This window comes from Watersipora subatra, chromosome 9, assembly GCF_963576615.1.
Source record: "Watersipora subatra chromosome 9, tzWatSuba1.1, whole genome shotgun sequence".
Classification (NCBI taxonomy): Eukaryota; Metazoa; Bryozoa; class Gymnolaemata; order Cheilostomatida; family Watersiporidae; genus Watersipora; species Watersipora subatra.
Genome location: NC_088716.1, coordinates 33,133,659 through 33,161,440, shown reverse-complemented (window position 1 = coordinate 33,161,440; position 27,782 = coordinate 33,133,659). Strand labels below are relative to the sequence as shown.

At 36.1% G+C, this 27,782-nt stretch overlaps 1 protein-coding gene across 3 annotated transcripts in view; it reads left to right on the top strand.

The window, feature by feature from the left end:
* Positions 1-6,581: 6,581 nt before the first annotated feature.
* The window catches only part of LOC137405381 (cellular tumor antigen p53-like), a 37,383-nt gene continuing 16,182 nt past the window's right edge, over positions 6,582-27,782 (top strand). The window contains exons 1-4 of one of the 3 annotated variants that reach the window (XM_068091620.1): positions 6,582-6,711; positions 13,912-14,068; positions 21,167-21,291; positions 23,068-23,146. In XM_068091620.1, coding sequence (XP_067947721.1) covers positions 6,608-6,711; positions 13,912-14,068; positions 21,167-21,291; positions 23,068-23,146 — 465 coding nt within the window. In that variant the 5' untranslated portion in view covers positions 6,582-6,607. Of the gene's footprint in view, positions 6,712-13,911; positions 14,069-17,345; positions 17,494-19,837; positions 19,976-21,166; positions 21,292-23,067; positions 23,147-27,782 lie in introns of those variants that run through there. The other 2 variants (XM_068091621.1, XM_068091622.1) reach the window with 2 other exon arrangements.

Sequence of the window (27,782 nt, the reverse complement as noted above, 5' to 3'; positions counted from 1 at the left end):
TATTAGTTTAAAGCTGAAGCCCAGGCTATGAATGAAAGCATTGATGATTTTGTGACTGAGTTGAGAAGGCTGATAGTAGGATGTAATATGATAGGTGTAGAGCGGAGTGCAAAAAGGAAATGATGCGAGATCAGATTGTGGAGAAGGTGAATGACCATAAAGTGAAAAAAGTTATTAATGAGAGCTAACGAATTGAGTAGACAAATAGAACTATTTCGTTGCAAGATGATGTTGAGCTCCGTCAAGCGTCTAAATCGGTAAAACGCCAGACAAACTTGGTGCAGAGAAATAATTCCCCTACAAGTAGAGTGAAGAAAGTAATTTTGAGTTCTCGACTCAAAGTATATAACTTTGACACAAAACATGTCAAAGGTGTTGATGTCATAGCAGACACTATGTCTAGACTGCCTGTAAAGAACAGGACCTCTGTAACAAAGGACTGAGCAGTAGTGGCTATGGTAACTGTTGCTTTGGATTTGAATGAGTTTATGACCGCATGTTGATCAGATGCTGTGATTCAGGAACTGATTCAAGTTATCATATCCAATTGGAATATGAAAATTCAGGCAAATACGCCATATTCTTCTTATTACAAACTGGAAGATGACTCTTCTCTGCATGGCGAATTGGTGTTGTGAGATGGGCATATTGTAGCCCCTGAATTTATGCAAAGTCGAGTTATTGGTGTAGGGCATGAGGCTCATCGAGGTATAACCAAATCTAAGAAATTCATTCAGTCACTCTACTGATTCAAAGGTATGGATAATTTGATTGAGAGCGTAGTTATTGATTGTAAAACATGTAAACTCCACGATAATTGATGTATTACTAAAGATTGTTCCTGTGAAATTACCATAGCAGGTTATCACTGTTCTGAACCTGTTTACCGACATCAGTATTAACCAATCTTGGTATTCTGACCCTATTGCTATTCATTCTCAGGTAGCTCCTAACTCGTATCGATTCAGCAACTGAGATTCAGCTAATCAGTCACACCTCGCAAGAGTTAATTCACCAGCTGGCCATAATCATGATAAACATTAACTGCCCGCCCATCTTACAGACAATGTCACACAGTGAAAGCCTGAGAGACCAAATTTAGTGTTTAATAATGTAACTAATACGATTTATGTATGCATTTATATGTTGGAGTTTTGATTGTTTGGATAAAAAATACATCTGTTAAGCCTGGTCTCCATATGACAGCGCAAGGCGCGCAACAAGGCGCTCGACGTCGTGCGTAGGTCGGCTGTGATATGGAAACGTCAATGCACAGCGATCGCGCGACGTGGGTACGCTAATCGAAAGAATCCAACAGAATGGATCCTTGTGATGGGTGCGTGCGGTGATGTATCCCACAATACACCGCTCGACCTTTTCCATCTATCCCAGAATTTAAACGGAGGGATGTTTTCCGAAGAAATCGGTCTCCCGTACGAAAGAGTAAGTCTGGTTTTCATACGACAGCGCAATGTCGCAACGGAGAGCTGTTTTTCCGAAGAAATTGGTCTCTCCTACAAAAATGTAAGGAAATTACCGATCCTGGCCAATGCAAGCATGGCGCCTATGCGCGATATGGAAACACTGCATCGCAGCCCAAGAAATGCATTGTGCACGATCACTGGACCGCACACGATCAATGCGCTGTCATATGGAAACCAGGCTTTATTGCTTAAACTTGAAGCTGGAACGTTCTATTATTGAAAACGACTAATTACTTCACTTGGCTTACATATGTCACCTTTAATAAATCAGCACAATGCTTGTGTTTAACTACCTTGCATGGCAACAGTTACTTTGGTTACTTCAACAATGCTTATCGACAAGGAACTTTACATTAATTGTTGAAAATTTGGTGAAATTACGTGGTCAGTCTATGCACTAGCGAACCTTTAATATAACACTGTTGGTCAACGCAGATATTTGCCTTTCCTGAGAGCTACCTTCTCATGGAATCTTGCATAGCTATTGGATAGCCTGTGTTTCACACTTGTTTGTCAACTGTAAACAATGAAGTTACCTTTATTCTTTATGAATCCCGGCTTATAAAAAGCTAAGGTAATAAAACAAATTGCTTACTTTTCTTTTTTTTAAAACCCAGTCGTTAAAAAAGAAAGAATAAGAGATTTCACAAGAAGTGACACTTAACATTTTGAGATTCCTATACATAATGGCTGTGGGCGAGAGTTTGCTAAACAGTTGAGATTGTCATACGTAAAGGCTGTAGCTGCGAGTTTACTTAGTGTCTGAGATTGCTATGCAGATAGGTTTGAGTATAAAAGCTAAAAAAAACGTTACATGTAGCTTCTTATTTCAATTTAAAATATCAAAGGGGGTTTTTGGTCCCCATTGCATTTTCTCCTGCGGAAAATGGGTCCAAATAGCTTGTTGAGTGAAAAGCTTGCCGACCCCTGGTTTAGGTGGTGTTCTGTATCAAATTCAAGATGGCATTTTTGAAGTTGTAGCCTATGGTCATCAGTGTCTATCTGAAGTAGAGTCTTAATATTCTTAGATATAGCGAGAGGCCCTAGGTCCGATGTGGGCATGTGAGCATTTCAAGATGTACTTGCTTGGTATAAAGTTTTAATTATTCACTGATCATAAGTCGTTAGCTAGTACTTTTGGTAAACCACACTCAAAACCAAATCCTAATTTGGAGTGCTGGAGTTTGAGGTTACAGGCTTTGGAGTTTTGGAGTACAAGCCTGGGTGCTATAACATTGCAGACCCTTTGTATAGATTGAGTGTGAATGAGGATGATGTTGTAAAGCCTGTGGTAGATGATGCTTGTATTTGCTCAGTTGCAGAGTTCGCTATTCCATGCGCTATAATATGGTCAGACATTCATGATGCTGCCAAGTCTTGTCCAGAGACTAAGCTGATAAATGAAGCTATTCAGTCAGGTGACTGGAAATGTTGGTCTGCTATCACAAGATCAGTAAGAAATGAGCTGAGTATATGTGATGGCGTAGTTCTTAGAGGTGGTAGAATTTTAATACCTACTAGTTTGCATCAACAGACATTGCGTTCAGCACATGAGGGTCATCAAGGTATTGTGAAGACCAAAAGAAGGCTATGTCTCAATATTTGGTGACCTGGCATAGATAAGGAGGCTGAGGTTTTATGTCGTCAATGTTTGCCCTGTCAGTTGGTCAGTAATAGTGATCCTCTAGTTCCAGACACTCTTACCAAATTGCCCGATGGTCCTTGGAAGTTCTGTAGTACAGATTTATTGGGTTCTTTTCCTGATGGTTGTTCTGTTGTAGTCATTGTTGATTATTTTAGTAGGTTGTTTGAGTTGTTTTTGAAAAGTACTAAAGCTGAGAGAATCGCTTCATTTTTGGAAATAGTTTGTGCTTTATATGGTTACCCAGAAATGTTGAGGTCAGACAACGGCACACAATTTAGTTCTCATGAATTGCAAAGTTATTCTACTAAGTGCAGAATTAGATGAGTGTCAACTACGCCGTCATGGCCCCTAGCTAATAGAGAAGTGGAGAAGACAAATCGCACCAAATTAAAGGTCCTCAAGATTACCAACTCTGAAGGTCAAGATTTGCGAAGAGCTTTGAATGAGTTCTGCATTTCCTTCAAAAGCACACCACACACAGTTACGGGTATGACTCCATTTGCTTTGACGTTTGGCCGAAAAATGAGAACCAAATTGCCAATAATTCCTACTGATATTAAGGGTACAGTAGAGCAAGCTAAGGACTCTGACTTGCGGTACAAGCAGAGGATGAAAGAATATACTGATAGAGGTGCTAAGGAAAGTTTTATTAATACAAGAGACACAGTGTTGCCGAGGAAAATGAATCGAGATAAACTAGATACCTACTATAATCTAGGTCCTCACCAGGTGGTTGATATTTAAGATTCTGATACGGTTTGTTCCCGCCTTTCAGGTAATGTCGCAAGGCGCAAAGTTTCAGTGGCTAAGAGAGTTGATCCCCAGATTGCTCCTGCTCTTCTTGACCCTGATCCTGAACCCTAACAGGCTAATCCGGGAACGTAAATGACCATCAAAATATGAGGGTTTTGTTATGGGTTAGTAATGGTTATCTGGTCTGTAGGCTATGTTTTAGTTTAGTGCCCTATTTTAGTTCAGTGGTATATGTTACACTCGTATTACAGAAACTTAGGTTACGTAGGCCGGTCCGGTATTGAGAGGTAGTGCTGCAAGTATGTGGTCCTATAGGAGTCGACCATGTAGATGACTACGGAGCTATATAAGCACATCACCAATTGCAGGCTGGGCTTTTCCCTTGTGGATTATTTGGTGAGTGAATATATTTAACAAGTTAAATTAGTTTCATTTTGTCTAGCCCATCGCTAATACTCTGTTTGTAAAAACATTTTTGCTTATATAAGAGTTTGGTTTGCTTATACAGTGTTTGTATTTTGCTTGTATGCGTGTTTTGCTCGTGTACACATACATTTTGCTGGATAATCTTATAGAGTAAGTTGTAGAAGGATGTTGTGTTTACATTCAGATTCTATTTCCCTGCTTGAGACTATAATGTAATATCCTGTACCCACGTGCGTTATACATATGCACAGTGAGTTCTTGTTACGAAATAAACAATATTGATTGTCAAATTGACGCTTCTAAATTAATCTATGGCATCTAGCAATATCATGGCTTGAAATTATGAACAAGTGTTTGTAGTAAACTTGAAAATCAAGCAAGATATTCTAAAGAACAAACTCTATGAAGAGTGGTGGCCCTGAAAAAGGCCGTGGGAGGAATAACTTCGAATAATGGTCCTGCTTGGATCGGTTCCAAGGATGTCAGGCTCATCAAGACCCTTCGGACACCCGATGCAGAAAAATCATAATAGACTGATAAAAGGAATAGGTGACTTAGGCGATGTATATAGAGAAGGGACTTCCAATACAGTGGTTGACATAGAAAAGATAACAGACGCCATGTATTAAGATTTTTACGCAATGAACAGTCTTTGATAATTTATCTCTTACTTTATTTCGCTCGTTCGAAGAATTTTCTTATGTTCATGATTACGCGTCAGAATAATCTAGTTTCTGTTCCAACTAAGTATTAGTTGTTTAGGTTACTTAAATAATATTGTTTCCGTTTTTATTCATACATTTTCTGGAGATAAGATTTTGTAATTAGCCCTTTTCATTATCAAAATGTCTTACTGACTTGTTACGATTACTGTACCCTATTCAGTAGATGTAGAATTTTCTGGGCTTTTTGTTAGTGTTTAGATTGTTACACTGCAATGGCTCATTGTCTAACAATAATTTTTTATTGTTATGAATGTGAAAATTTCTAGAAAGTCGGCAGTCAGCAAGACGATATGATTGGTCGGTTTGAACGATAACCATAAATCTCTAGGCCAATTGCTTATGTAATATAAATACTGCCACTAATTTTTAGGCAGTTCAGCTTGGGTTTGACTCTTGAACTAGACGCAAGATTAGTATTACTATAATAAAGTAGTTATTGTTGGAAATATATCATTTATAATCGCCACGCCACTAACAGCAAGCTCACACAAAATTACTACAAATAGATTGGATAATTAAATAACTATCTTTACAAAAGTTGTGTTCTCTCCTGTTGGTTTCAGCAGATTATAGCGCTGGTTTCAGCGCACTCTGTTGGTTTCAACAGAACACAAGTGAGTTGGGTTCAGCTCCCTCTTGTTAGTTTCAGCAGGTTGTATTGTCTGCAGCGTTGGGTTCAGCACCCTCCTGTTAGGTTCAGCAGGTTGTAGCGTTGGTTACAGCGCAGCGACTAGGGGTAGGGTTTGTCTCCACTCTTGCGAGTTTTCTTCATGTTAAATGAGTCATTGACAAGAAATACGTAGCACACGAATACAACCATGTTTATATAGTCAAACTTAGTAAGATTAGACAACTTGTAATAGATCCCACATAGTTGTGTTTGCAAGTGCATTAATCCGCAATACTAGTGAGAAGCACACACATGAATTCACTACACGAAGATTAACCTTTCACGTGACTTTTGCAATGGCTGACATCATCTTGCCACTTTCATGAATATTGAATAGACAATATTAAATCACGCATAGACTATCCTACGACATCCCTTGAAACAATACTGAATGTTTTCATCGACAATTCTACATTGTGCATAGTTAAAGATTAAAGAACATACGATAGAAAACAAACAGTACATACAAAATTCAATCTCATATAGATTAAAGAACATTGAATATAAGGTGTTGGTCGTTGAGAAATCAGACAGTATGTGCAAGCACTAAATTAAATCGCAACTTCGCCTTTTTAAATGTGGGGTATGCTTGTATTCACTTGACCTCCACGTAAGTTTCGTACGTAATCATCGAGCAGTTTTGTTAAGAACTCATTGTTTTGATCTTAGCCTTGTATCCGGAAGTTTTGGTTTCGTTTGGAACCAAAGAACCAGTGACTGACTCAACACTGTTATCTAAGTTTGCTTCAGTTAGCCTGTGATTGCGTAAAACAATTTTGCTTTATAAATTATTAACATCCTAGATGAGAAAAGCAATGCCTAGATAACTAGTTTCTCGAGCTATACAACTGAACTAGTGGCCTACAAAATATCAACACTGCGTAAGGCCCACGCGGTATTGAACATGGATGCAGAAACAGATTCCTGTGACGAGACCCTGAAAATATTAAGTCAAGATACTTATGCGCAAATGCTGGAATCCTTGCGTCAAGATTCTGGATGCGCGGAGTAAGGCTAATAAGGTTTATAAATAAGTATCCAAATAAACAGATCATTACATCGCTCATTTTAGCCATGTACATAATACAGTAGTAATGTAGTTATAAAAATGTATTGGGCTCATTGTGAGATATTACTATTCCTTGTAAATTCCTATTAGAAAGTTGTACTTGTAAGACTTCATTTGAAAACATGAAATGTTGCTTTTAGTACGTTATGCCTTTAGGTAAAGTATTTATCATAAAGATTATATTTATGATAAAAATTCACGTGCAGTTGAACATTAATATTACATTTATATTTAGGTTAATTTATAAAGGCAATTAACTAAAGTTAAAACATATGCTAGTTAACTTACTTTTAAAGCATGCGTAACTGAATTTGTGGTCTGCGCCTTTCTCGTTCATTAGGTGGTTCTTGGTGAGCAAGTTTTGAACTTCTTTCTGCTATATAGCCTGTGAAAATAATTATTAAATCCAAGTATTAATTTAGAAACTCAAAAGTCCAACTATATGAGGAATTAAACAAACATTTTGCCATTAATTGTGAAGTTGTGCTTGCTTTTGACCTTTTAAATACGTATATTACCATGTTTCTTATTTGATGCATATCCTTGGTGCAACACCATTTTAAGATGCCATAATAGGATGCGCAATAAATTAATTCTAGATTCTCTAGCAAACATTTGCAGCGTTAATAGTCCCAATCCCAATTGATGGATTGGGACTAATAAAACTTTTGATCGGTCACTAGACTATCATTTTAAGCCGTTTAAAATATATAGTATGAAATAGCGAGATATAACTTTTGTGCTTACTCCAGGAATGTGCTTGTGGGGCTATACTTCTTGTCTTTAAATGACAGAGATGTTTTTGAGGCTTTAAAAATGATTCAATTCTTATCCAACAATTAGCAATTCAATTCCCAATTCTTTTGCATCCATGGATCAGGTAAGAATCGATTCAGTTCTATTCGATAAACTTGTAAAACACTACAATTCAATTCTTTAGCTATCCTAAGTTTAAACTCTATCAATTTGCCACCTGTCTGCTAGCTAAAATTTTCAGCTTTGGCTCTGAATAAAAGTTGCTCACCCACAAATTTATTCAATTTTTGTTGTTTGTATATGCTAGCTGGCATATACAAACAAACAAAATAGAATGATGCGGGTGAAATTACCTTTATGTGTAGCAGCCAACTCGTGATATTTAAGTAGCTCACCCTCTACTTCAATATCACACACTGAAGGAGCAATGGCTCTCTTCTTCAGTTTGTTGAAGAGACCTACCCTGTGCTACTCTGGCTCTTTGATGACTACAGGTTTTACTGGCTGAGCAAAATGTGGCACCCATTTCTTGAGTTCTAAGAGCAAGTACAAGTTAGTGGAAGCTAATTAGTAGATGAAAGAAAATTGAAAGCATCATAGGTAAACTGCATGCAACAAACTGAAGTAGTGCGAATTACTGCCAATGCATACATTGCCACATTAGGGCTGAAATTACTATTACATACATACTACCATGTCCACCATCTAATGTACACATTGTCAAAGGATTGCCAATGTTTACTAAGTTGAATGTGTCTATACATATATAAATGTATATGTATAAATCACTTAATGTTTTTAATATTTTACTGTTGTTTATAAAATATTATTTAATAATCGATTTGTTTTATTATTTGTTTATAACAAAAATTTCTAAAAATCATTATATTATAATAATTATTTTTTATTTATTAACCACCACTAGTGACAAATGAATGTTGTGAATAACAAATAATAGATAGGGGCCTAATAGTTACAACCAATCGTTTGGATAATTGTTAGTTTGGGATACACTAAAAATAAAAAGCTTAGGATACAGCAATAATAATTAAAGATAATGTTCTCTCTCATTTATTTACTATATCGAGACGCCTTCATTCATATCGTATTAAATATAGCACGATGAATACCTAAATAAATAATAAACTACTTAGCACTGCAGGCACTACTACATCTAAAAACAAGGTGGCATCATTGCTAGCGCGAGTCCTATCAGTAGTGTCCATCATATCTATAATATAATTATAATAATACTGTAAAAAAGAATGGGTCTTGTTGTTAGTAAGTAGATAAAATGTGTTTAATAAATATTGAATAAACTAGTAAAATCACCAGACTAGTGAAACTGCTTATCCAGGGAGAGAGAATGTTGCCGACAAACCACAGAAACTGAAAACAACTAAACCAAACTTGTTCTCAGTTCAGCTTACCGCTGAGTAGTAGGTAATAAATTTAAACAATTGCGCAGGACGAAGCTTGATGCTTGAATGAGATGTAGAACTTTACATTCACTCGCATGATGATCAAAACTAATCATAACTAAACTTGTTGCCGCAAACCATAGACCTATTATATATCGTTATGTGGTACATAGATAATAGTACTACATATTATCGACAAACAAAACAAGCAGTGATATCAAGGTTTATGAAATCATTAAATATGTGCGGCTGGCATTACTGAACTGCACTTATGAATAACTGATTGGTTTACTATGACTTCATTCTTTCCGTGACAGATTTTTTGTCAACGCACTAATAAGTTACTAATCATAAAGATATTGAGATAGTAATAATAAAGAGAACCATTGACTCGAGTCTTTTTGCTTATTAAAAAAATAGAAAATTGAGTAATTCGTCTATGATGGCAGTAAAAAATCTATTCAATTCTTACTAGTAGGATGCGCCGACTCATTTCAATTTTACAGTAATTTAAAGGTACTAGAGAATAGATTCAATTTGTTTCGTTTTGGAAATGATCGAGCAAGCATGGCAACTCGAATGCCTATCTCTGGTGATCTGACTAAAGATGAAAGAAATCCTAGGCAATGCCAGGCTTACTGCTGATTCATTGTAAAATTACAGTTTTAGTTCGTAAATGTAAAATGTGTCAACCAGTAACAATCTTTCATAAAACCTCTATTTGATTGCCACCTTTATTTTACGCCATTTCTAAGAGTTCATCACTATAGAAAAAGGGTTGAAAAATACAGTGCCACCCTTTAATTGAACGCCACCTCTATTTGACCACCGCTTTAAAATTCTTTGATGTTTATGAACCCATAATAAAAAGTAGAGCTGCACAATGATCGCGTAAATTAAACGACTAACGCGACCAATACAAATACACGATTAACTGAGTTGAGCCAATTAATCTTCAAATAAAATGCAACCAAGGTGATGATCATGATGTAGTTCTTTTGTATTATTTTATATATTGTAAAGGATTTTGTCAGTCTTCACTTAGGCATAATCTAGATTGTAATAAATGTTGCAAAAATTGTAAGAGATGTGAGTATGGTTTTTCGTATGTTTTATTCTGAAGGAATTTCCATTAGTCCTGGAACTGCGACTACTCTGCTCTCCTAGCGAGAGCACTCCCTATATATTCATATATTTTCTCCGGACCGTATAATGCAACCGAGTAGGAAACCGTATAAGAATTAATTATTAATAGAGTTGCTAAAACGTTGGCTTAAAGCACATAAATTACATAATTTTTTTATTATATTTCAATGCATCAGAGTCTTGGCTTTTGAATGAGCTATATTCAATACACAAAGAATAATAGAACTATAAAAAACAGGGTGTCAAAAGTAGGTCCTGCAAAAAAAACCATTTGATTCAGGTTCTCAAAATGTGATGTCACAATTTTTATTCAGCCTTAGGTAGTCGATCCCTTTTGCTGCCATTGAGGCTGCGCTTTTCTGTGACAATCGCTTTTCTGTGACAATCGGTGCTGTTAAACCCAGAGAGCGCTAATAATAAACTAGGATTTTATATAATCAACAATGCCCGGGATTGTGCCCGACCAATACAAACACATGTTCTAAGTTAATTAATTATGCTTCAATAAATGTACAGTCATTGCTAAAGGTAATGAAATCACATCGATAAAATTGTGAACTGCAGCTGCGTGGCCCTAGGACTATATGTCAATCGAACTTTCGCGAGATCATGCAATGCTTGAAACTAATCAGTCTCAGTCACAACCCTCAACATCACAATAAAATGAGAGGGCTAGTGCATAATATCATTGGGAAAACATAGTATAGTGCTTGGAATCTGAGTTATTTATCATAGAAATAATCTGCAGGGAGAATTAATGACACTGATTTCTTTGTCATCTTCATTGGTTCTCTGGAGTTGTCCTATCTTCGCCTGACACTAGCGTCATTATCGCGTCACTAGCGTCACAATGATAAATATATAAGCAATAAAATGGCGGTAAGAGCACACACCGCATATGAAAATTGTGATGTCACAATTTCCGAGCCTATGCCAGTAAACATTTCTGCGGTAGAGCTATGGGGAAATCCTATAAACACCAACCAATGTCTGTCTCACCATGGCAAACAATAGCTCATTCGAAAGCCAAGACTCTGTTGTATTGAAATATACAATAAAAAAATTATGTAATTTATGTGCTTTAATTATGGCCAAACTAACAAAGTATTGGCGGTAAGACACATAATAAAGAAAGACACAATATGTAAAATATATATAATATTAATTATATGCTAGTAAAACGCATAATAAAGACAGACACAATATGCAAAATATATATAATATTAATAATGTGCTAGTAAAACGCATATTAAAGACAGACACAATATGCAAAATATATATAAAAGTAATTATATGCGAGTATATAAAACATCAGAAATAAATTCGTGGCTCAGCGTTTGCCAAAGTATAACATTAATATAGCAGGTTACTACCATTTAATTTATGACAAGCAACACTTTCTTACCAATTAAATACAACCAAAATTATTTTGCACTCAACTCTGAAAACAGTGAGTCACTAATGTAAAATTTGTTTATACAACAAAAAAGTACCGTGTTGATCTAGTTGTAAGGGGCCATGTTGTTAGTGGTTTGAACATGTTTCTAGGTAATAGCAACAAAAGCGATTTCAGTATTATTTATCTTACAGTCTTTTTTGTTTGTATTTAAAACAATTTTAAGTAAATTATACACGAATTTTAATTTTTCAAAAAAATCACAATCATATTTCAGCTTTAGAGTACATGTAGTAGTAAAATAAGATTGACCCTTTATTGGAACATGAAAGCAGAGAAAAGTCTTCTGTACTAGCTGACTCATTTACAGACGTTGTTGGAAGCATAAACAAGAAAGTGAAGTGCCATATATGCCAGAAATAATTTGCCTGCCACCACCGTCATTTGACCAATTCTCATCATACCACTCAGAATTCATCATCAGCTGTCGCAGACAATAACTACTGCTGACTACCGCCACTACTGTCCCCAGTGAGCGGCTATTATTTAAAGGTTGACTTGCAATAAAATTCACATTACAGTTATTTGGTATCAAAATATTCACTATGTCTTACACTGTTGTGTTGTAGGTGCCAAATACGTGGAAATGTGATTACAAGCCCTTAAAAGCTCAAAAACGAAAAGCTGTAGATTGGAATCTCTTTATTTATCTGACGTTGTCATTACAGTTTGGTTATCGTCTTGTCACGTGATGTTCTCACGTGTGTTGAAAGGCCAATAAAAAGCTCACCATTAAAGATAATGTAGCACTAGTTTATGACAAACACTTCGGGTTTTACCGAAGACCCCGTATCAAATATAGATGCTCGCTACTTTACAGTTTTGTTTCAGCCTGGTCTAATCGGCAAGTCATAATCTGATCATGTGACCCAATACTTCGCAAATAATTTCTGCAGCACTTTTTGATTATCACAAGTGATCAACAGGCTCGTCATGATTATCAGACAATGATATGTACTCCTTCAAGCTAAGGCTAAAAAATTAAACAAATTTTTGCGGTAAGTTATAAGATTTCACTGCTATAAGTGACAGCATTACTATGACGATAAAACAGACGCGTAAGAACACTAGACATAGTTTTATTGATTGCGTGAAGTGTATTTGTGAAAATATTTCAACGAATAAGGTTGCAAGAAAGTGTAAACAGAAACCATCCTGTAACAACTACGTCCCATTTGAGCCATTTTGGAAAGCGAATCCAAATTACGGCAGATTCGTGTGGCTGCGATTAACTGTTCGTTTTTTAGCTTTTAGGAGCTTGTAATCACCTTTCCACATATTTTGCACCTACAACACAACAGAGTAGAACATGGTGAATCTTTTCATATTAAATAACGGTAATGTGAATTTTGTTGCAAGTCAACCTTTAAGGCTGGCGATATTGTGTGTAGGAAGAGGGCATCTCTTCATTCGCATAATGTGAATAAACTGAGCTGCCTCAACTTTTGGCTGACTTAATTATAGACTTTCATGGACTCATAATAATTATTACATTGTAACTTATGTACATTGTACATAACATGTACTCCTGTTAACAATAATTGTCTCAAATATAATTAATTTATATGTAGCTGTATTAGTTGTTTTCGAATATGCAGGTTTTTGCTAGATTAATTCTAAGATTAATCAAAGATTAACTGGTATATAACAGGCCAGTTATTAATCGTGATTGATTTTTATAACCGTTGTACAGCTCTAATAAAAAGTGATCGGTAGAACAGTGTCCATAAAATGGTCCTAATAATGGCTCAGTTACATCTATAACAAATAATTATTTTGTTGTTGCTGTAGTGGTTGTCATGGTTTTAGTGATGGTGTACCTGAAAAGACCAGGTCACTAGTATCAGCACTACACTCTGATTTGAAGTCATTAAGGTCTACAAATTGGTTTGTAATCTAACCTGAAGAATTCATAGCATATTGATGAATGATGAGAATGTCCTTCAGTAACACTGCACGATATAGTAGAAACCATTGTAATGGCGTATCGAAGTCTGTTTTCTAGCTCCAAAGCTTTGCCTTTTTTTAAACCTTGCTTTAAAAATTGCCTTTAGTAATAAAACTTTGAAAGTGACACCATCGAAATAGTTAATAGCTGTATCCTATTAGCCAACAATAGAATTATTGCCACGACTATTACTACATGAAAGCATGTTTATGAAAGACTCATCACATAGACTCTCGTAAACAATCGTCTCATAGCCAGTTAATTTCAAAATTGTCTGATGTTAGACTCATTTTTGTCTTCTTGGTTGCAGTTTTAGCTGTGTTATAAGCCGCCGCTAATAATATGTGGTAAAGTATTCCTTGGTTAAGCGATTTATTGATGATCAGCTCCAAGGTCATGGTCACTCATGTAGGTTCACAAAGATCATCAACCACCCGGGAACATACACATACACTGATGAGAATAGTGATTCGTCAACCAAGTGCGAGATCTCATTTGATACATTCATACCAACGAAGGTTTTCTCTCAGGGTCTGCAGTCGACTGACGGAGGTCTTCCAAACCTACAGGTGCACCTCTGCTAGTGATTTGCTTGTTACATTTTCATTTTATGGCTCAATCCATTTCTTACCTCAAATCATTTGTTATCACATTTTTGTCACATTTCATTCAGCAGATGCAATTATAGACATTAGCTTTCTTCCATGGTGGGCTTCACTGAATATTTAGTAGGATCATTAGCAGTAATAGTCATCAACAGGTGTCTCTGAACTAGTGCTGGGCACGAGTACCTCTTGGCCAACGAGTTTAGACTTGGCCAACGAGTTTAGACTTGTTCCCTTCCGCTCGAGTTTTTCAAGTATCGGGTAGCTGGTAGTGCTTGGCACGAGTACTTTTTGGCCAACGGGTTTTTCAGGCATCCGGTTTGTTAAAGGTTGACTTGCAACAAAATTCACATTACAGTTATTTGGTATGAAAAGATTCACCATGTCTTACTCTGTTGTGTTGTAGGTGCAAAATATGTGGGAATGTGATTACAAACTCTTAAAAGCTAAAAACGAACAGTTAATCGCAGCCACACGAGACCGTCGTAGTTTAGATTTTCTTTCCAAAACGGCTCAAATGTGATGTAGTTGTGAGAGATTGTTTCTGTTTACACTTTCATGCAACCTCATTCATCGAAATAATTTCACAAATATACTTCACACATTCAATAAAACCATGTCTATTATTCTTACACATCTGTTTTATCGTCATTGTAAATGCTGTCACTTAGCACTAATATCTTATAACTTATTGTAAAAATTCATTTAATTTTTTAGCCTTACCTCGAAGGAGTACATATCATTGTCTGATAATCATGACGAGCCTGTTGGTCACCTGTGATAATCAAAGAGTGCTGCAAAAGTTATTTGCGAAGTATTGGGTCACACGATCAGATTACGACTTGCCAATTAGACCAGGCCGAAACAAAACTGTAAAGTAGCGAGCATCTATATTTGATACGGGGTCTTCGGTAAAACCCAAAGTGTTTGTCATAAACTAGTGCTATGATAAGTTTTATATTGAGCTTTTTATTGGCCTTTCAATTCACGTGAGAACATCTTGTGACAAGACAAAAACCAAATTTCATGTCTACGTCATCGAAATAAAGAGATTCCAATCTATGGCGGCTTTTCGTTTTTCAGTTTTAAGAGCTTGTGATCACATTTCCACATATTTGGCACCTACAACAGAGTAAGACATATTATCGCAGCCTTAATCCTTTGAAGTTTGAACCCCAACTGTCAGTTTTCAGGTATTGCGTAGGGTGTGTCAGGCATTGCGTAGGGTGTGTCAGAATCTCTATCGACCGGAATTCCGACATTCACATGGCTCTGTTTGCAAAAGCCGTTTTTAAGTAACAGCGTATACCAATCAACTTAATTTTTACACAATATATTAGACCAGAAATTTCGCTTCTATTTGTAACAGTTTTCAAATATCTTTACCTACTTCCTTCGTTTTAATAACAAATTTTATTTGAACGGTGAATTCGAAAAAATAAATAAACTGCGGAAAAATCAACAAGCCTCTTTTGTCGATAGGTCATAAATTATTGTGATGCAATTACAAAATTCTATGATACTAATTATAATTTCCCAGTATATTTTGAGTCATAAGATAATGATGAACATGTGCTCAATGGAAATGATACTATTGTAAATGTTTTATGAGTTGTTTAAAATCGTACAAACTTTTATAGTTTTATCCCGAATAATAGTGAAGCACTGTTTTTTTCTGTTTGATGACATTTGCTGTAGGCTGCCTGACTTTTTTTACTAGTGTTTTACCAAATATCTTTGTATTATAAGCACGTCCAGATATATATAATAAAAGTTTAAAAACTTTGGATTGTTGGACAGATTGCCAAGGGTTACTGACACGCATTGACAAAAAAAGACCAGGGTTCAAATGATTAACAGGCGGGTTATCAAACATTGTTTGATAACCCATCAAACTCGGTCTATTACGCGCAGGGGGTAATAGACCGAGTTTTTGTCCACTCTACTCGACGGATCCGTGTACTCGAACTCGCATTCAAACCCCAAACCCGCAAGGTCGAAATGCTCAATATCTCTATTACCCGAGACTCGAGAGAAGATAAACCTGCGAGTTTGACAAGTTATATTACCCGTGCCCAGCACTAGTTAGAACCGTGAACAGGTCTTTGATATCTATAGCTTCATTCTCTATTGCTTATGTTAATCATAGCCAAACTAAATATTTTCATAACTTTACATTAAATATTGCCCAAAATTACAAACTATGTATCATGGTGTTTATGTTTCCTCTTTACTTCTCCTTACTCCTCCTTACTTACTCCTTACTTACTCTTCCTTACTTACTCCTTACTTACTCCTCCTTACTTACTCCTCCTTACTTACTCATCACTTGATCCTCCTTACTTACTCTTCCTTACTTACTCCTCCTTGCTTACTCCTTCTTACTTACTCCTCTTTACTTACTCCTACTTACTTACTCCTCCTTACTTACTCCTCACTTACTCCTCCTTGCTTACTCTTCCTTACTTACTCTTCCTTACTTACTCCTCATTACTTACTCCTCATTACTTACTCCTACTTACTCCTCACTCACTCCTCCTTACTTACTCTTCTTTACTTACTCCTCACTTACTCCTCCTTGCTTACTCCTCCTTACTTACTCCTCCTTACTTACTCCTCCTTACTTACTCCTCCTTACTCCTACTAGTATTTCTGCTTAGCTTGCCGCGAGTAGAGGCTGTGCGTGTTTTTTAAGAGCATTGTTGCAGAAATATTGGCTCCGTAATCTTGTCTGGACATGTCTGAGTCCAGAGGCAAGGGAACCTTGATTATATGTCATTCATGTCACTCCCAGTTGCCTTTTTGGGAATTAAACCCCAATCTGTTGTTTGTAGGTCAGGTGCCTTGACCACTAGGCCAAGGCTGCATAAAGTAGTTATTATTATACTGTCAGGTCTAATCGCCCCAGTCGCTGTTAAATCAAGCAAGCGGCTATAAATTTTGCCTTTTTCTCTCTATTTTCATTGTTTTTGGCCATCTTGCAGTCTCATCAGTGATTGACTCGGCCATTGTACACACCATAACATGTTTGGGCTTGTTCACTTCAGCTCAGTCGATTGATTGACGCATCTGTCATGGGCGGAGCTTATTTTGAGCGATGACTTTTGGTTTAACTCAAACATGCCGGGCATGTCATGGATTTTCCAGATGTTGATGGCCTTTCCGCTATTGATTCCCCTTGCCTGGCTTGTCTGTCTATAGGGTGATTCTTCAGTGTGTCGGTTTAGTTTCGCATAGTAGTTCCATCAGGTTAGGCTTGTCTTTATTCGATGCAACTGAAATACAGTGACATGAGTTACCATTTGGGGTCTGATGTTACACCATATTTTGAGCCTCTCGTTGACCGCTCTGCATTATTGGAATCTCCACAGTACCATACAGAATTTACAGTAAGTGTAATCTTTCTTTCTCGTTTGTTCTGATGGTTAAATTCAGGAAATCGTTCTTGAATGCACATCGTTGATTTATGTGGATACAGAAATATGTCACGCAGAAGTTTACATTAACATTGCCAGTCATGCTCTGCCTTCTTCATATATCTTAGCAGCCTATATTCGGTGAGGCATTGTGGTCTTGTATTGTGGTCTTGTGAAGTCCCGCCCACTCCTTCCACCCCTTCACCAATCAGTGTGTCCGTTGCTGTAGCTGCATTGCGGCTTGAAGAGGCATGTTCAAGCAGCGAACACCTATGAATGACATCATGGGTGAGAATGACTTGCATTGTGACAAAAGAGTGTCCTTATCGCAGTCCCCCTCTACATTTCCACCTTTGGAGTCCCTGTTATGGTTTCATTGTAGTCTCTTATATGCTATATAGGAATTTTTTTACACGCTTTCAGCGATATTGGATCAAGTATCATAATTATTTAACAGTTTTTATAAATTAGTTCGAACTGCGAAGTTTGTTCAAGGTTAATATACTTTTGTGAGCAGACACCAGCAAACGATGTAAGTATATCTGTTGCATCTGTTTATAATTGTACAACTGTGACTGAAAACCAAAAAGTTCGCCGGTTATAAAAGTTTGTTCTAGTATTTGTTCACTTCCTATATAACTTCACAGCCATAATTTTGCATTTACTTTTTTGCTTATTGCTAGTATAATAGCTTTGCTATTTAATAAGCAGCATGCTAATGTATCTAACATATATTTTCTCTTATTAAAAACATTCTGCTAGTGGTTATATAAAGTTACTAGCTGCACTACCTGGTGTTGCCCGGGTAATAAAAAAAGTCTTTGGAAAAAACTTTAATTTTATTTAACGTATACAACATTAGCCATTCTAACTTTTAAACTTCATATAATGAAAAAATTATTTTTGTGCAGTTCAAATGAATGAAGAAAAAAAACTTTAAAGGTTTTCAAACAATTGTAAGTTTTAAATTTCATAACTTGAAAGGGTTTCGTTGAAATAAATTAAGAAGAAAAATGTAAAGGTGTTTAAATGTAAAACTGAAACACTAGCAAGTAATGTATAGATATAGTCTGTTTTGCTACAATTACAATGAAAAATTATTTGGTATACAATTATATGATTTTAGTTAGTTTCAGTCTTTGCATGTGAAAATATCGTAGGCTATAGACGTACATCGAGTGGTATAGAAACCCATAGTAATTAACTAATGCAATCACCTTCTGGTAAAAATCATAATCACTAACAAAGTTTTATAATAATTAACAAAATAATATGTTAACCTTAATAACTATAGGTACCTACAATGACTTCAGTGCATTTTGTGGTTGATCTGCAAAATAATATAACATTACAATGTACTACGTGGAGAGTACGTTGTTATGTTATACCCGAGACAGATGTGTAACATAAACACTGAATCATAATTAAAGGTTGACTTGCAACAAAATTCACATTACAGTTATTTGAAACTTTACGCTACTACTACTACTGCTGCTACTACTATTACTACTGCTGCTACTACTATTACTACTGCTGCTACTACTACTGCTACTACTATTACTACTGCTACTATTACTACTATTACTACTGCTACTACTATTACTACTACTGCTATTACTACTGCTACTACTACTATTACTACTGCTACTACTACTATTACTACTGCTATTACTACTGCTACTACTATTACTACTACTGCTACTACTACTGCTATTACTATTATTACTACTACTATTACTACTGCCGTAAAGCTGTGATTTTTAATAATTTGGGGCAAATAGTATACTGGCTTAAAACTGCCGCCTTTCCTGATCCATGAAACATGTTGAGGCAAGCATTGTCATTTGTATCGATAGAGACACTGAACCTGTTTTTTAACAAAGCGGCCCCTAAATCCACACACTGTGGACAGGGACATACCAAATTGCAGAAAGATCTCTTCAAAACCTAATCAGTAGTGAGCGCTGTGCGATGTTTGATCGATTAATGCAAAAAAATAGTTGTTGTTTTGTTATATGCCTGTATGGCAGTCTCACGATAACTCATACTATGCATCATGTATGATGTAATATATAGGTTTGCGTGGCAAGTTTGTTGCTTGCCCAAACAGACTTGATCCATTTCGTGCTGATGATTGGTTGTCGGGCAGGATTTGCTAGCGATGATTGGCTAATGATTTTCTTGTCAGTATCGCATGGGCATGTTTAGGCAAGTCAAAGGCATTTCATCACGCTCCACTTGTTCAATATATAAACCAGCATTCTTTATCACTATTAGATTTACTAGACTTGCTCATTGCATCTCAGTTGTTGTCCAGCATTCTGAGTAGTTGGCCTTTGGAGCTCATTATATTCTTAGGAAATTTAATTTATTCTATTTATTTTCGATTATGTGCAAACCAGGCTTCAGAGTTTTGGCAGCACAGCGCGAAGTTGCGGAGTCGACTTCAGTTGGGGTAGGTTGTGCGTGTGTGTGTGTATATGTACATGTATGTCAGCATTGTTGTAGCCACATCATTTGGTTTATTACATATCACTCCCTTCTCCAGTCTTTTCATTGTCAATATCTTAGCTTTCGTCTGTCCTAGATGTCTAACAATGTTTAAATATGTTTCAACTTTGCAGCCACTTTTTTTAGGATTAGATAGTTATTCATCAGCATGTCAATGTTTATGAGTGTCTTTTGTATATTATCTGAGTATAGTTGGGAGATTGTTCTGTCTGTTATCATTCAAACTGGCAAACGTACAGCAATGGTGTTCCTTCTATCTTTACAGGCCGTTGTACAGTTAGTTTTTTGCACCATTGTTTTGTGTCATTCATTTTGAGACTTTATTTTTAACTGCCGACCACAGCTACAATGCACAGCATATTAGTGACAAAGGATGTTGTGTAGCAAGGTTTCTCTTCTTTCACCTTTTTCATAGGTTTTTGGTCTGTTCCGTGTAGTATCCTTGACTATTGCTTTTTCTGGTTAGCTAGCAGTTTAGCTATCATCTTCAGCAGCCACTCGGTCCGCTGGAGCAGTGCTGCTGTTTCTACTTTCCCGTATATGTGGGAGTGCCTGGGAGTGCCCAGAATACATCAGCTTGGAGATCTCATTCTATTGGCTTTGCTAAGATTTGAACTGTTACTGGTAGCGCTCCTCAAAACCATTAATATTTATTAGCCTTTTAAGGAAACATGTCTGTGCCTTGGGGAAGTATGTGTACTGCCTTGGCAGAGTATGTGTACTGCCTTGGCAGAGTATGTGTACTGCCTTGGCAGAGTATGCGTACTGCCTTGGTGGAGTATGCGTAATACCTTAGTGGATTGCATGTAATACCATAGTGGAATATGCGTAATACTTTGGTGGAATATGCGTAATACTTTGGTCTAATATGCGTAATACCTTTGTGGATTGTATGTAATTCCTTTGTGATGTGTAATACCTTAGTGGAATGTGCATAATACCTTGGTGGAGTATGTGTAATACCTTAGTGGAATGTGCATAATACCTTGGTGGAGTATGTGTAATGTCGTGGTGGAGTGTGCGTTATACCTTAGTGGATTGCATGTTATACCTTAGTCAAGCGTACGTAATACTTTGCTTGAACCCCATTTACATTTTGATTGCTTCAGTTTTTAACAACCTTGTATTGTTACAGTTCAGTAACTTCGGAGGTCAAGTTCCTGATGACAGAGACAACATGACATTTACTGACTCTGCCAATCCACAGCATAGACCTCCTTCCTCACTCAGTCCAAGTCCGATGTCAATGATTCCATCGTTGTAAGTGTTTCTCCTGGTATTGAACATTTTTCAGAGCTTTCAAATTAATTTATCCACTGAAATGCTCTTGAGGTCACAAGCCGAAGTGTGTTGGTAGTCGGTAGGTGCACACATTGTTTTTACATCTTTTATCTTTCATAGGCTTACGATTTTAATCCTCAAGCTGTTATTTTTGCTTTTTTGTATATGAGACTAATTGGCAACGATTAATTGTCATGTAATTTAAACAGAAAAGTATGGTTAATAATAATACATAAATGTTGGCTAGTTAACATAGTGTATGTAAGATGGAAGATAGCTGATAAAAGCCAGTTTTTAGAATGGTGATGCTAATTATCGCGACTCACTAATTGAAATACATTAATAAAATAACATCAGATGACTTCAATTGACAAGAAAAGGGTTTATATGCCTCATGAGGTGTTTAGTGTTCATCTGTAGTGAGGGAGAGGGAGTTGTGCTGCCAGATAGTCAGCTACAGTGGCGCCTTAAAGTCAACTCATGGCATTAATAAGCATCATTATATTTTACTGATTGTTAAAAAATCATGCTATGGACCACTTAAGGTTTATGTTGCAGTTTACTAACCTGTTTATAATTTTCTATAAATTCTAATTTACCATCATGAAACCATCTAATTTACCATCATGGAACCATCTAATTTACCATCATGGAACCATCTAATTTACCATCATGGAGTTGAAATTATACACCGATGAATTGATTGAAAATAGTATTTTACCTTCATGACTAATTTTTAAAATGGGCTTCATTACAAAATAGCCCCTCACTTTCAATGTATGCGTATAAATCTGTGTTAGTTTGTCGTTGTTCATGTGTCCAGTCATAACTGAAAATCTAAGAACGGCAAATCATTTCGCACTGGAACTGAACTCCTGGAATTGAAAGTTCTGCAGACAGATGAGCTAACCACTACGCTACGCTGTCCTTCCCATACTATGGAATAATCGCAAGAACATACTATGGAATATACTGCGCTTGCAAAAATACTATTAGTTACTGCTAGCACACTTAAAGATCATGATGGCGTGCGAGATCATGACACGCAATGCAACGATGATAAGCACAATATTAAGCACGGCTCTTATTATTGTAAAGACTTAGACTAGCTCAAGTTACTGAAATTCATTAAGTAAAGAAACTTGGCCAATGGCAACAGTGGCAACTGCATTACTTGCCACTGTTTATAGGTCTTGATTTATTACTCGTGCAATGCCGGGCATTCAGTAGAAATCTTCTAAATTGCATTTAAGATTCATTACAAACTGTTTAATAGCTGCTTCATTGTGATCGCAGCAGATATTACCAAATTTGTTGTTACAAATTTACAGCTTTGTTTTTCAGAAATAAAGCTGTAATGGAATTGGGGTAACCAACATTATTGATTCGAGTGTGCTTACGTAATTTTGACTGTAGCTGCCTGTGGCATTCATCAGACAAATCGAGATTTTTAGTCAAGTGGTCAACAACACAGTGACAACGAGGTCTTACTTTTTATTATATCATTTCTGGTCTGTTTAGTTTTGGTTTTTTATCGTTTCATTTAAAGATTATTTGCTTTAAGCCAAGTTGACCATGTATACGCGAACAAGCATGGAGTATGAACAAACATGTAAGTTGGAATATAACCTTGGCGTGTGTCCACAGGACATGCTTCTCGTTTTTACAGCATAATTATATAATTGTCTGGCCTTTTATTATTCATCTCAGCTTATTACAGTGCTTTTAAAGCCATGGTTACTTCTGTATCTGTAGACAACCCTTTGGTGGAGCTTACAACTTCCAGTTTGAATTTGGCAAGCAGCCCAAAGATACAAAATCGGCTGCATGGACAGTAAGTTTTGTTGTATTCCCAAATGCTCCACTAGTTGTAAGTACCTATCTAGTGATCTGATAGACTCATAACAACAGAATAAAATATTTCATCTGTCATCTAGGTCTCGATATGCCTCATTTTTGATGTGGCCATGGCAGGATATTTGACTTAAACCATCAGATTTAATATTATGGTAGAGACATTTTTGCAAGTACAATCATACCTTGACAACGAATGTCTTGACATACAAGAAAATTTAGATACAAGCAGAGTTTCCTGGCAAAGTTTCTGGCTTGAGGTGCGAGAAACCTTTGAGATACGGGCGTACTAGCCAGTGCTGGATGGCCAAGCATGCGAGAGACCGTTTTCGAGAACAGCATCGCTCGGTCTTTTTCATCGAATCAGTTTGAAAAAACACTCAGCTAAAATTTAGAGCGAAAGCGTAGTAAAAAGCGTCAAGCCAAAAACAGATGATAAAAATCAGACGAAAACAAAATTGAAGTTAAGCTTAGTGAAAGATGAAAACTTAGCTTCAAGTGTGTGTTTAGTAAGCTAAATTCATTCAAGTTAAATTCAAAATTTATGTTACGGATATGTTATGGATCACGTTTATGTTACGTAGGATCACAAAGGTTTGCTGTACTAAACGTGTTGCTGTCAAATCTATCTCACACCACGGTTAGCCACTTCATCTGTCTTGAAAATGAGAACACCATACAGTACTGTACATTGTAATGTTACATTTTATTACTAATCACAACCACTAAATAGGTATTTGCCCTTTGTCCGCCTCGATACTGAATTGTAACAATTAAAACACGTTTTTTTATCGTAATATCCTGTTTTAGATCATTTTTTCATAGCATGGGAACAAATTAATTTTTTTTTAGTGATTTTGTATAAGAAATATTTATTAAGATGCGAGGAGATGTACATACAAGTTCAGTACCAGAACACATTAAGCTCGTGTTGGATTACCTTCAAGGATTATGGAATACCTTGAAGGTAATTTACTGCTTAATGATGGGCAATATGGTTTTAGGAAAAAGCGCAGCACCAAGGATGCACTAATTAAATTGACTAATAATGTTTTAAAATCCTTAGACGATGGTAAATGTGTTCTTGGCATCTTTCTAGATTTCAGTAAAGCTTTTGGCACAATAGATTATAACATATTGTGCTCAAAACTCCACAATCTTAATTTTGACATCTCCGCAATTAACTGGATCAAAAGCTATCTAACCGAACGTAGACAACACACTATTATTGGTAACACTTTATCTTTTATACTAGATTTAACATGTGGCGTACCTCAAGGTTCCATCCTTGGTCCAACTCTTTTTTTAATATACATAAATGATTTAACACATGTCACCAACTTTTTCACACCTTTGTTCTATGCCGATGACACTAATCTCTTTTTCGAATCCTCTAACATCAACGAGCGCATAGATTGTTTAAATAACGAACTTCTCGCTTTTTAAAACTGGTGCACTTCTAACAAACTCACCTTAAATGTTGATAAGACTAATTTCATATTACTAAAAAAAAACAAATTAAATTTCATCTAGATAACACTCATCCCTTTTTCATTTTTAACAAACCAATTTTTCAGACAGATCATACTAAATTCTTAGGTATTTTCATTGATTCTAATCACACTTGGAAAAAACTGAGACCCTTATCAGGCTGACTCTACCGCACATCTGAATATTTTCCCCGCAAACCTCTGCTTTTATTATACAATTCCATGGTTAATTCTAAACTTTCATATTGCATTGAGGCATGAGGCAATGCACCTCCAACCCACCTTACAAATTTAATAACACTTCAAAAGTGCTTCGAGATTTCATTGCTTGATATGACTATGTAGCGGATCAAACATGATATCATGTGTTGCTATATGGATATTGATATGACTATGTAGCGGATCAAACATGATATCATGTGTTGCTATATGGATATTGATATGACTATGTAGCGGATCAAACATGATATCATGTGTTGCTATACGGATATTTATGGATATTTGCTTTAACTTAAAGTGATTTTCACATGGGAAGGTATTAGTTTATATGTTGTGGCTTAAAGATGTGGTTGCGTCAAATTTGAGTTGATCTTAAAAGAAAGCGTTTTTTTCTCTTTCAGTTGATATGTTGTTTGTTGTGTTAGGTGATCTCATTGCCAAGATATTTGAAGATTAAAATCGAAAAAATCTGATCGTGGTAAAAACGCTCAGGCCAAAAAAACATGCCCAGACTTGCCCAAAATGATGTCACGCGTGATTTATCTGTCAATATATCTCGTATTCACATCGGCTATTTGCGATAAAAGTCTAGTCCTATGCGGCTCTATTGGCATATATTTTAATTTGTATTTGCTCATGTTGATTAGAATAAAATTTTAAACCCCACTAAAGATACATTATTATGAATGTTTCAAAGGCCTTAAATAACGAAAATTGAAAATTTGTCTTACTCACTTTCTCCAAATGCTGTGTAAACATTTGAGTACCGACTACCAATTCTACCGGTCTACGGTGATTCTGTCAAGCAAACTATGTAGAATAAGGTCTTTGTATCAGCGCAGTTCCGCCGCTACCCACACTAACGATATACAGCCTCCCAAAAGCCCCGCCTATATTATGTCCGTCACATATCCTTGGGGCGGGCTGTATATCATTGCCCACACCGAAAACTAGTTTCTTACTACCGTAAGTAAAATAAGCAAGCTGCGTCTTTGAAAAGAATATACATAGGGATAGAGTTTCAAGGATGAGAAGTCTGCTGCAAACTGGATTTGAACTCACATTCTCCAGTTCTGCGGACATCCATATACCGTATCCAATTCACTACAATATTCTGCAAATCATGTTTTGCATTATCTTCAACAATATTATTTTATTATATAATTTTTACAAGCAAAAAGATTTTCATCTCGGCATAAAGCTTTTATTAAAAATATTCATCAAGTCGTGGCCACTCACATAGTTTTAGCTGATACAATAAGACAAATTCATCTACTGCCGTAAACTCAAACAAAACATCATGGTTTATGCAGCACACATTCAAGTCTCTCTTTCCCCTTTATGACAGTTTCCACACTGACAAAGCTGCTTCGGCTGGTGGGACGACATAAACATCCTGTAATCAGTAAAACAAATGCAATAAATATATGTCATTCATAGATATGTCATTTTAAAGCATATCTATTGAAAGCTTTCAAATTGGGCGTTTGATAGATTGCAAGTGTAATTTTAAAAACGAATAAATGTTTAACAAAGGCACAAGTACGCCAAGCCAAAGATTCGAAGCTTTGGTTCTAGAAGTTAAAGATTTGCATTGATCAATCGATTTTCTTCACTTTCTACAAGTGAGAAGTGAACATCTAAAGTCAAATCATAAATCTAATTTACTAGATGAAACTGCCACAGAAAATTTGAAGCAAATGTAGCTAGGTGAACCGATACAAAAATATAAAACGATGATTAGTGATACCAAAAAGTTATAATTTTATTAATTAGTACATGTATTAATGATTACTAAAATATTACCTTTAGTATATTCATCAATCTAAGCCATTGTATTGCTAGATGCTAAAGATTAAAAAGAAGCCGTCAAGAACTCACTGTACATACGTATCTCACACGCGCAGGAAATTACATTTTAGCCTCAAACAGGGAAATATAATCTGAATGTAAACTCAACAGGAAACTCCATAGGGGACTCAAAGTAAAAGATAAATTTACCTCCATTTTCCGATTTTCCTCCGTAGAACTTTAAACACCTGATGCCCAGAAAACTCGGAGTCACCTTCGCAGTAACTTCACAGCAATTTTTACAATTATGTTGTTCGCCAATAAAACGTGTCGATCGAGTAATTCATTAAAGTAACGATGTTAATTAATTTAGTAAATATCGATGTTCATGCGTTTTAATAATAGAGTAAAATCCCTAAATTTGATATCACAGACAACGCGTTTTATGAGTGATAACGTTTATCATGGCCTATATAAAAATTTCGCGCTGAAGATTGGCTAACGAAGCGACCTCATATTTATCGCTCATGGTTTCTTTTCAGATATAACGCTTGTGACGTCACGAAAGAAGCACCCGCTGGAACGTGAGCTTTTTAAAAGATGGTCTCATTTAAATGCATATATCTTTGGACAGGGTTGGTCTACAAAGACAAAAATGGCATCAAATTGTAGCTGATGTTTTAGCCTTTTATGGGTCTTAATTTCATTATATCGAATCTTTTGACGCAACCACATCTTTAATTCTACCTGCATTGAGGTTATATTATTTCTGCGTTAAGAATAGTACCATCACTGGTTTTGTATGTTTAGAATCCTGTTTACTATTTTAATATTAATAACTAAAATAGAAATTGTCTGAGTACAGTAGACGGTCCTACAACTCAAACAATCCGTTCCAGGAGCGTTTACATTATGGGGATTCATAGGAACAGTAAAGTACATGTAAATTGTCTAATCCATTGCAAGATCATCCCAAACTTACTCCTTTGGTCCTTCAAAAAGGAAGTAGACTAGACATAATGACTATACAGTAACTGGTATTATTGGTTGATATCGACAACTTTTTTCGGTTTAAATGGTTTATATCTAATTTTTCTTATCACTTCGCTCGGTTTT